General features: G+C 43.0%; 1 protein-coding gene across 4 annotated transcripts in view; it reads left to right on the forward strand.

Moving 5' to 3' along the window:
- Window positions 1–10,969, forward strand: part of cacna1ha (calcium channel, voltage-dependent, T type, alpha 1H subunit a) — a 164,714-nt gene that overhangs the window by 121,211 nt on the left and 32,534 nt on the right. For all 4 annotated transcript variants that reach the window (XM_050068566.1, XM_050068568.1, XM_050068569.1 and 1 more), the window contains exons 13-20: window positions 2,426–2,577; window positions 3,088–3,273; window positions 3,374–3,491; window positions 4,917–5,072; window positions 5,675–5,762; window positions 5,842–6,131; window positions 7,478–7,837; window positions 10,613–10,716. In XM_050068566.1, the coding sequence (XP_049924523.1) occupies window positions 2,426–2,577; window positions 3,088–3,273; window positions 3,374–3,491; window positions 4,917–5,072; window positions 5,675–5,762; window positions 5,842–6,131; window positions 7,478–7,837; window positions 10,613–10,716 (1,454 nt within the window). The remainder of the gene's footprint in view (window positions 1–2,425; window positions 2,578–3,087; window positions 3,274–3,373; window positions 3,492–4,916; window positions 5,073–5,674; window positions 5,763–5,841; window positions 6,132–7,477; window positions 7,838–10,612; window positions 10,717–10,969) is intronic.

Below are 10,969 nucleotides of genomic sequence, written 5' to 3' on the forward strand. Positions count from 1 at the left end.
CACTGGATGTTTCTGCAGGGCGCTGATAGCGCAGAATAACACAGGCTGAATGTTAACCCCTATCTGCTGTGGTAGCAGGACGTCTGGGACTTTCTATATTAATCTTGTCACTGTGTTTATTAGTCCTGAATATGGTCTGCCTGGTTTTATACACCCTGGGCCAGGACACAGAATGGGCTTTGGGCCTTTTGCTTGTTGATCCCCACATGAAAAGAATCACAATTAGTTTTAATGAAACTGCCATGCGTGACTTGAAAATAAAATTCTGGATCACAAGCCAAAGGGCTTCAGAAGCTGCGCGGCGCACTATAGAGTGTAGGAATTTATTGCTTAGAGTGATTCAGTCGTCTGGGGATCATAATTATTAATTGTTTGTGAATGTCAGCGCTGCACAAAGCCTGTCAGCACTGAATCATGATACGAGCCAAAGTAAAAGTATGTGAGATCGGGAAAAATATGTTATTGCAACTGAGTGAGACGTCTGAGAGTCTCAGTTTAGGAAGGATGGATGTTGAAATGTGAAGAAAAATAGACCCCAAGTCACGACTTTTGATCCAAACCAGCACATTTGGATCACTGATACAGCTCTAGCAAAACGTTTCTGTAGAGAAAAGTTCAGGATGTGGCGCTGTGATGCGTTTACCAGAGCACAAAATTGTTGTATTTTCCATAAAAGACTTGACTTCATGCTTTATGAGAGGGCTGCAGTTACATCTCTCTGGTTCACTGGCTGTACTGTGAGGTAAGTGGAGTAGATCAGAGCTGATGGATTGGTGCTGTTGGTCCTGTTTGATTGATTGGGCCTGACTGCAGCTCTGAACTTGATTGATAATGTCTCAGCTCAGGGCACTAAGACCAAACAGGTTTTACAGCCTCTGGGTAATAGAGTGGAGATATTAACTAACCCTTTCTTTTTCTTTCTTGCTTCCTTTCCTGTCTCCTTTCTGTCATGCTTGCCTCCTTTCCTTTGTTGCTTTTTTTCTTTCTTGTTTGCTTGTTGGTGTCTTTCTTGCTTTCTTGTCTCCTTCCTTCCTTTTTTCTTTCATTCTTGCTGTCATGCTTTCTTTCTTGTTTCCTTTCTTTCTCTCTTTCGTGCCCCCGTCTTTCTTGCTTTCTTGTTTCCTTGCTTCCCTTCTCTCTGTCTTGCTGACTTTCTTCTCTCCTTCCTTTCTTTATTTCTTCCCTTCTTGCTTTCCTTCTTGCTTGCTTCCTTTCTTTCCTGCTTTCTTGTTTCCTTGCTTCCTTTCTTTCTTGCTTGCTTTCTTGTCTCCTTTCTTTCTTGCTTGCTTGCTTTTTATGCTTCCTTTCTTTCCTTTTTTCTTTATTAATTCTTTCTCGCCCCCTTTCTTGCATCCTTTCTTTATCTCTTTTTTGCCCCATTTTTATCTTGCTTTCTTGCCTTTGTTCTTGCTTGCTTGCATTCTTTCTTGCTCTCTTCTTTCCTTGCATCCTTTCTTTCTCTCTTTCTTGCCCCCTTTCTGCCCTGCTTTCTTGTATCCTTTCTTCATTTCTTTCTTGCTTGCTTTCTTGTCTCCTTTCTTTCTTACTTGCTTTTTATGCCTCCTTCTCTCCTTTTTTCTTTTTTCTTTCTTTCTTTCTTTCTTTCTTTTTCTTTCTTTCTTGACCCCTTTCTGTCTCGCTTGCTTGCTTTCTTGTCTCCTTCCTTCCTGTCTGTCTTTCATCTTGCTGTCATGCTTTCCTTCTTGCTTCTTGTCCTCTTTCTTTCTCGTTTCCTTTCTTTCTCTCTTTTAAACCCCCTTTCTCTCTTGCCTTCTTGTTTCCTGGTTTCCTTTCCTTCTCTTCTTTTTTTGCCCCTTTTATTTCTTGCTTCCCTTCTCTCTGTCTTGCTGATTTTCTTGCCTCCTCCCCTTATTTCTTTCTTTCTTGCTTGCTTTCTTGTCTCCTTTCTTTCTTGCTTGCTTGCTTTCTTTATCGATGTTTTGGCCCCTTTTTATCTTGCTATTTTGCCTTCCTATTTGCTGCTTGCATCTTTTCTTTCTCTCTTTCTTGCCCCTTTCTTTCCTCCTTTCCTGTTTCCTTGCTTCCTTTCTGTCTTGCTTGCTTCCTTTCTTGACCCCTTTCTGTCTTGCTTGCTTGCTTTTTCGTGCCTTCTTCTTTCCTTGCTTCCTGTCTTTCTTTCTTGCTTGCTTGCTTGTTAATTTGCTTGCTTTCTTCCCTTCTTTCTGTCTTTCTTGCATCCTTTCTTTCTCTCCTTCTTGTCCCCTTTCTTTCTTGCTTTCTTGCCTTCCTTCTTGCTTGCTTGCTTTCTTGTTTTCTTGCGCCCCTCCTTTCCTGCCGCCTTTCTTTCTTTCCTTCTTGCCTCCTGTTTTCTTCCTCTCTTCTCTTCTCTTCTCTTCTCTTCTCTTCTCTTCTCTTCTCTTCTCTTCTCTTCTCTGGCTTTGTCTCCCCTCTTCTCTCCCTGCAGCCCGAGGAGTTGACTGATGTGCTAGAGATCAGCAACATTGTCTTCACCAGCATGTTCGTCTTGGAGATGGGCTTCATGCTGCTGGCTTTCGGCTTGTTTGGATACATCAGGAACCCGTACAACATCTTTGACAGCATCATTGTGATCATCAGGTAATAATACATCTTCATCAGAATAACATACGCCATCATCATCAAAGTTTAAAGCGAAAAACAAAATGCAAAGACACGAAAACCGTGGCTCCCATCAACCTAGAGTTTACAACCTAGACAGCTCAGCTCAGATTTAGAGCCAGCCTCTGTTCTCATTTCTCCTCCCGCTTGTCAGTCACTGGGTTTCAAGTGTCAGGTTCACTGCTGCAGCATCCATCTCTACAATAGCTAAGATTGACACAGTCATGATGTATCACGCAGGAACAGCTTTGCTTGCTGCCGCAGCAGATTCTTGATCCTGTCGGCAGTCAAGGTTTGCTGTATGGCTGTCATCTAGTTTGATAGAGCTCAAGTTGGATCAGGGAAACCTTTTGATTAGTGTGGTAGGGTTAGCTGTGGTACTGACAGGGGAGTTACCTTCATCACTTTAAGATTTATGCTCACATACGTGGTTAATTTAGACCAAATTGTCCAATATTGTTTTAATACAAGTTTGATTGTTGTTCTCAGTGTGTGGGAGATAATTGGTCAGGCAGACGGTGGGTTGTCGGTCTTGCGAACATTTCGTCTGCTGAGGGTTCTGAAGCTGGTTCGCTTCCTGCCCGCCCTGAGGAGACAACTGGTTGTGCTGATGAAGACAATGGACAATGTGGCCACGTTCTGCATGCTGCTGATGCTTTTCATCTTCACTTTCAGGTACACACAAACCCATTTTCCCTGATCTATGTGATTTATGAATGCATGCTTTCTCTCATTATATTGACGTTATAACACTGTGTTCTCTTATTTACCGCAGTATACTGGGTATGCATCTGTTTGGCTGTAAATTCGGTCTTCGGACAGAGACAGGAGACACCATCCCTGACCGTAAGAACTTTGACACATTGCTCTGGGCCATCGTCACTGTATTCCAGGTCAGTTTTCAATTTACGCTGTGCTGCTGTGCTTTAGGGTCTGCTGGCTCTAATCCACAGATTGACTCTTGCTCACTCAGTTTTTCTCTTAGACATATTGATTTGCCAAAACTTCACTGATGCTGACTTAATGTAAGAATTTACTCAGCTCATGTACTATCAATAATAACTGATTAAATGTATTAATTTCTAGTCTGTGTGCTTGTGTATCGATCCTGATGAGCAAAAATGACTTATTACTTGTCACAGAAAATGAACTTATACAGATATACTATATGCTGCCAGTCGTGTATACTCCATCTGAAAAACGTCTCTGCAGCAAGACAGATATTAACTGGCTTCCCTTCAAACTGAGAGCTCAAACATGCTCCTCACTGACTCAGTGTGAACCCATGTAGGAAAAAATGGCAGCTGTAGCATCACGTCCTTTGTGGAGTGTATTTGCAAGAGATAAACTGGGCACTGTGTGTATATTTTTATCCCAGTACAGGCTATGTGTACTCCTCAGCCATCCCAAATCAAAATGTCAAACTGAGCCTAGAGTGTGTGTATGTGTGTATTTATGTGTGTGTGTGTGCATGCCAGATTCAACTGCCAAGTTCTGCTCATTAGTCAAATGCTGTGAAATGAGAAATTCTGCTTATGCACACCCTCTTTCACTATCATTTCTATTTCTTGCTCTCCTATGTGGAGATATTGTTCAATTGCTCCAGATAGATTGTCCTCTTTTCTATACTGGATGCGTCAGCAGAAAGGTGGAGCGCAGAATGCAGTGGACTGTCTCACTTTGCTCACTTTGGTGTGTGTGTGTGTGTGTAGGAGTATGATGCTGAAAAAGCATTTTTTTTATCCAGAACTGGCATGTGAAGGCGTTACGCTCACTATAAACTTACTATAGTTTTCCAGGGAGTAGCTACAGTCCACACAAATCCATGCACACATACATGTGTGCACACACACATTCGCACAGACAGCGCAGTGAATTGCCTTCCTGCCACAGCGTTTAATGAGTGGGCAGAGACGGAGTGAGTTTTCATGCTGCATCATGAACACCGTCCTAGTTTTAAATGCTTTCATCACTCACATTGATTTAAACACAGGCAAACACACACACACACACACACACACACGTACACACACACACACACACACACACACGTACACACACCCACGTACTCTTTGCAGTAATCCCATGTGTATGACGTTGAAGCATTGTGGCATGATGGCAATAAAAGCAGCTCAGTACTGAATTTTACAAAGCATAAGACCCATGAGGGCTGTATAGGCTAATGCTGCTGCAGTTCTTCCCTCTCCATCTGTGTCCCTGTCTCTGTCTTTCTGTGCCTTCTGTGGGCCCTTTCTCTTTTCCCCCTTTGTGTAATTATACATCTCCAAACGTGACTTTGTGTTTCATTCAATCCATAGATCCTTACCCAGGAGGACTGGAACGTGGTGTTGTATAATGGCATGGCCTCAACCTCTCCGTGGGCAGCTCTCTACTTCGTCGCTCTTATGACATTCGGCAACTATGTGCTCTTCAATTTACTTGTGGCCATCTTGGTTGAGGGCTTCCAGGCTGAGGTAAGAACAAGTTAAATATAATTCACCGTCTTTTAGTTGAGTAAAACACTTATTTTTCAACGTGCAACTTTACAGCTCTGAATGTAAGGAATACACAGAAGACTTATTACAGTTGTGGGGCTAATATCGGGGGAAGAGAATAGAGATTAATGTCTAATTCCTAACGAGTACCTCTCATCCGCAACTGGGTGAATGCTGTATGAAGGCCCTCTTCTTCCTGTTAATTAACTCCCCATGGAGCCATCTGAGGGCCGCAGGTCCAGACTCTCAATTACCAAAGTGTCACATCATGTAAGGCACCGCTGCTTTCAAAGGGGATGAGAGAATACAGATTATAACCGGTCCACACCCCCACTGATCATTTCAGATCATCAATTCTTTCTCATCCAACATTGTTATCATGTTGCTCCTCTGGGGCACAATGAGTGTTCGGCTAAGTCCTCACCATCCTCTCCTCCACACTAGTTTTTTTTTCTGGTCCGAATGAATTACCCTGACAGTCCCTTTTACAGAGAGTCTCACTCTTCATGCCATGATAGTAAACTCAAAAGAAAATGGGAAAGAATATGAACAATGCTTGCATGGATGTGTGTGTGTTGTAGGGTGATGCTAATCGCTCGGAGTCAGACGATGAAAAGAAATCAGACAACTTTGAGGAAGACGAGAAGGTGGAACAGCTCAGAGACACTGGTGGGTTTCTCCCTAATCTGACTGATTCCAAACTCTATGAGTAAATGATGGTGATAATAATGTCTTCATTCCTCCACAGAGCTAAAAATGTACTCACTGATGATGACAGCCAACGGTCACGTTGACCCTCGAGGCTCAATGGCTCCTCCGATAATCATGCGTACGGCAGCCACACCCATGCCCACTCCTAAGAGCTCTCTGGGACCGGACTCTGTCCTCGGAGAGGAGCTCATGTACAAAGAGGGGGTGCCCCAGTATGGCGAGGGAGGAATTGGGGTTAGCCAGGCAGGAAGTAGTCGTGCGGAGTCTCGCCGTGGAAGCTCCACCTCAACCACCATGGACCCCTTAGCCTTTGACCAGCATTCTCTGGTGAGTCCTATCAAACAGTTCATTCACAAATGAACTGTTTGATAATCACCTTTCTTCCCCATTCTAATGCTCATTTTGAACTTCAGCAGGTTGTCTTGACCATGTCTACATGCCTAAAAGCACTGAGTTGGTGTCATTTGCTGATTAGCCATTTGTGTTAATAAGCAGTTGAACAGATGTACCTAATAAAGTGGCCAGCAAATGTATATACAGCATGATAAGTGTAACTTTAGAGATTAGTATGACTGAAAATAAGAAGGTTTAACAGAAATGGCTACAAGAACGATGCAAATACAAATCATGGATACGACCCACATACCTATCAGAATCCAAGACAAGCCGCAGACAGACATATGAGACAAACTCCTTTAATCCAGATCCAGTGGTCCCAAATGGAGGATCACAAAGGCCCTGAAGAACCAATGACTCAAGTACCATGAGGCAGCACCGGAGCTAATCAAAGGCTTTAAATTTTTCAATCTGTGGGTTGCTCAGAAATCAGTCTGATGCATTTTAAATCCCTAAATTCTGCTCAGAGGACGGAGAGGGAGCAAATCTCAAGTAGCGCTATTTTTACAGGAGGAGTGTACTTTTTATTTTTTGCTTTTTGAAATTAGATTTTCTGACATAGTTTATAAGCCTTGGTATCGCTGAAAGCTGCAGGGGGACCGGGCAGGTACCAGATAAGCCTCCAACAATGGCTACAAAGGATGCAGGTTCACCAAATTGCATTTATCTCAGCTCAGGTCTACATAACTATCTATAACACGGCACTGTAACACAGGTAGACAGTTACTTATCCCACAAGGAAATCATGGATGCCTGAAACCAAATCTGGAAATATAGGGAGCTAATAATAACTTGATGTTGCTCCTATTATTCAGTTAAGTTGAGCATTTGATCTAGTAGCAAGTTAACTACTGGATCTAGCTGCCGAACGTTAGAAACAAATTGTGGGCAATGAGGTAATCAATCTAAGAAATTCTTGCTTACACCTAGTTTTCAAGTTCTCACTGGACATGTGGAGCCCCTGTGGGGGACATCTTAAAAGAGAAGCTTTTTGTCTCCGATCCTAAGAGACTGACACAAAAAGTTGACAGCAGAATTGCCAGGGAATCTTGAAACTTGTTATCAAACTTAAAGTGAAACTGCACTCGAAATATCTTTACATTACTTACTTTAATACATGTCAGTTATCCAGTTATCACCAATCTTTGATAAGGACTTTCTTCCCCCCTTGAGAGTAAGGGATTAGGGTTTCAGGCACTTTTTAAACTGGTGTAACTCTCACAAAGGGAACACACACTTTCATAGCCACACACTATCCTTATTCCCTGTCCCTCCAGAACCTCTCAAGTCCCGGCCGTCGCTCCCCTCTTCCTACCCGCTCGTGGGGAAGCCGCCGTTCCAGCTGGAACAGCCTGGGACGAGCGCCTAGCCTCAAAAGGCGAGACACCAGCGGCGAGAGGGAGAGCCTGTTGTCGGGGGAAGGGGGAGAGGAGGAAGATGCTGGAATGGACAAGGGGGAGGCGGGAGGAAACAACAGACTACGTCCAGACTCCTTGGAGCTGCTACAGGCATCTACACTCTGCCCTTCGATAATCGCGGAGTACGGTGACTGTAATGGGAGGACCCTGACCTATGATCCCACCGTGAACTGCGACCCCAAAGATGACTCCTCGCCTGAAGATGACTTGGATGATGACGTAAGTTATCATGAGTCATCGTAGCTTGCAAAGTAAGATTTAGGACATCTACAGTGGGGTCTTTGAGGCGCTGTTAAAGGTCCCCGGCGTGGTATTGTCCTGGCATGTGTCATCAGCTCTTTATTTCCACAATGGCTTGTTTTACAATTATATCCACAGGCCTGAGCAAGAAATTAGGTTTTATTGGCCTGGTGACAAGTTTGCTGAGCAGTCGTGCCTCTGTGGTTTTGCTTTTTTATGTAAATTCTTAATCTCTTAATCTGCCCTTTCCGACTCGGTTTACACATTTTTCATTTCTGTTTTTTCCTCTCTATCTTTCTCTACTCACTCAGTTCTTCTTTGTCTTTTTTGCCCTTTGTCTCCCTCTACTTTGAGATATTGTAATTTTGTGTTTTGTGATCACACTTCAAGGCATGGAGGGACACTAATTGTCATGCTGTAATTGATTGGCTTGGGCAGCAATTGTTTTCTCAGTGGGTGCAAAACCACTTGCGTGTGTGTACACGAAGTAGAGCAGGGTGTACTCCTCGGTTGTTTTGGATGACCTCTGTTGAGACAGTTTTGATGGTTTTATTGGCTCCAAATTGAGTTTATAAAACCATGAAATCCACTGAAACAAAAGGCCCCTCCCTGGGCACACTTAAAACAGGAGGCTTAATACAGCTCCTCCACCAGTGTATGTGTGTATGAGTGTGTGGTCGAGCATTACTGTGCAAGAATACGTCAGTGTGTGCGTGTGACGTGTCAGCAGAGACACGTGTATATGCGCTCGGCGCTCTGCATATGTCTATGTCAGGGATTATGGATTTCTGCTCCAAGGATATCTGAGCAGCAGGTTCTTTTCATCCAAACACACTTACAGAAGGACACACCCAGATGCACACACACTCTCACACAAGCGGCAGGCTGCCAAATAAGCTGAGAGGCTTGACTTTGGGCTGTTTTTAATTAGAATCCTAAAGTACAGAAGCTGTGCACCTAAGCTTTCCTCTATTTGTTTTATTAGAAACTTTAATGAGTTTCACAACCCTTTCTATCGAGCTCATGCACCAGCTAAGTTGGGAGTTATAGTCCGGTTATCTCCATTTTTACTTAAGCAAGAAAACACTTGTTTTTCATGCCCCCGTAGATGTAAATGTGGAAAGGTGAACATCAGCAGCACTGTGGAAATTAAACTATGCATAGGTTTTTAATGCTTCTTTTATGGTGTAATTGAAGATGGACAAGTGAATAGTTCATGGAGCAGCTACTGATGCTGTTAAACACATTCTCTGTTCTTTAACTAATCTTAGATTGATTTTAGGGCCGCAGACTGCCCAGTCAGAACTTAGCTTCAGGCCAGCTCAGACCAGGGTCCGACAACAACACAGCCGTGCTCCATTGACTCTAATGCAACTGTTTCTGGTTTTGTGGATTTGGAGCTAAATGTTGTGCCTGGGGCACGTCGGGTATTAATGATACTCGTTACCTGGAGAGGTTGGAAAAAGATATACGTTTCTTCCCTGTTCCAAAACCAAAATCAAACCCTGAAAAGTGTAGGGTTAGCTAGCTAGCTACTGAAGATATAGCCTACTGAATGTATACACATGCTGCTTTTGCTTTTTAATGATTATAACAGTGAAGCAAAGACCGACCCTGCTGTACAGGAACCAGTGAAGGGAAGCAGGGAAACTTTGCTGATATTCAACCAGCTGTGTGACATCACATTGTGCGCAGATGAACGTTGTTTGACTTCCCATCTGGCAGTGGAGGTTCGAGTGCTGGCAGTAGCACGGGCGGTTAAAGGCAGGGAGGCAGACTTACTCTACAGTTGAGGGTTTCATACTGTGTATGAAAAATCCAAGAAATTCTTAAAAGGTTTTTAAAAGTTCATTCAGAGCATTAATATAGCAGCAAACAGCTATTTGCTATGTAAAGATATAGTGGAGTAATGGCAACCTGAGGAGAGAATAAAGTCACGCTTCCTTTGTGTGTGTTGTAATCAGAGCTTCTCTGTAGTTTGTTGTGGCCGATCTGGCCACTGGCCTTGTTAGTGCAGATTTGTAACCCACTGGCTAGCTCATCACCGCCACTCTGCACATGATCTGCACATGCTTATTTGATCATTTTGATCAGAGTTCTGTTCCTCAGGTCATCAGAATTAAATTAATGAGAATCAGAGATGCCTCAACTTTTTATAAATTCTGATGTGTCACTCGCACCACTCCTCCTGTCTTCCTCCCAACATGTCCTGCTCAACATTTTAGGTTTTTTTTTTTTTTTTTACTTTGCTCCACTCTTAAAACTCCGGCAAACCAGTAGGCCTATGTTGGCATGCTTAAACTTAACGTGACTTATAATATATTGAGCCGGCTTTTTACTATGATTTGTTTTCCTCGAAAATCGAAAGTGAAACTTAAGGTCTCTCTGGCATTGTTTCCTTGCACCTTGTGCATGAAAATTTAAATCGTAAAATAAGATAACAACCTCTAGTTTAGCAAGGGCAGCCATCCATCTTTTGGAAAGGATTAAAGTTGCATTCCCCTCTTAGCAATGCTGCTTCTAATTCCACGGACAATCTCACTGTTCTGCATAACAGATAGCCTATGTATGGGAATTAAGTTTTTTGCCTTGACTGGTTCAATGAAAGCGTGAATATGATGATGATTGTGGCTACAGTGTTGATCGTGTATAAACGTAATATTTTTAGTCATGTCATGTAGGAATGAATTGCAAAGACAGTGTTAATTGTTGCTGTTGGTGATAATGCTGACCTTTGACCTCTCACCTCTGCAGAGTTCTTTCTGCTTCTGGTTGAAAAAAGAGATTCGTGACATGAAGCCCCGCTGGTGCAAAGAGCACGAAGACTGGAATCTGTATTTGTTCTCTCCAGAGAGCAAGTGAGTCTCGCACACACACACACACACATACACAAAATTTCGCCATCAATCTGTATGATTCTAGTTTCATTCTACGTTTCTCCTCTTTGCTTCTCATTGCTTTATTCAATTATCTTGGTTCCTCTCTCTCGTTCCTCTCTTTTACTGCTTTCTCACTGCTAATTGTTCGGTCAATATCTTTAACCAGCCATAGACATTTTGGAGATGACTCTGTGCGCATTTGTGTGTGTGTGTGTGTGTGTGTGTTTGAATT

The sequence above is a fragment of the Epinephelus moara genome, chromosome 18 (genome assembly GCF_006386435.1).
Source record: "Epinephelus moara isolate mb chromosome 18, YSFRI_EMoa_1.0, whole genome shotgun sequence".
Classification (NCBI taxonomy): Eukaryota; Metazoa; Chordata; class Actinopteri; order Perciformes; family Serranidae; genus Epinephelus; species Epinephelus moara.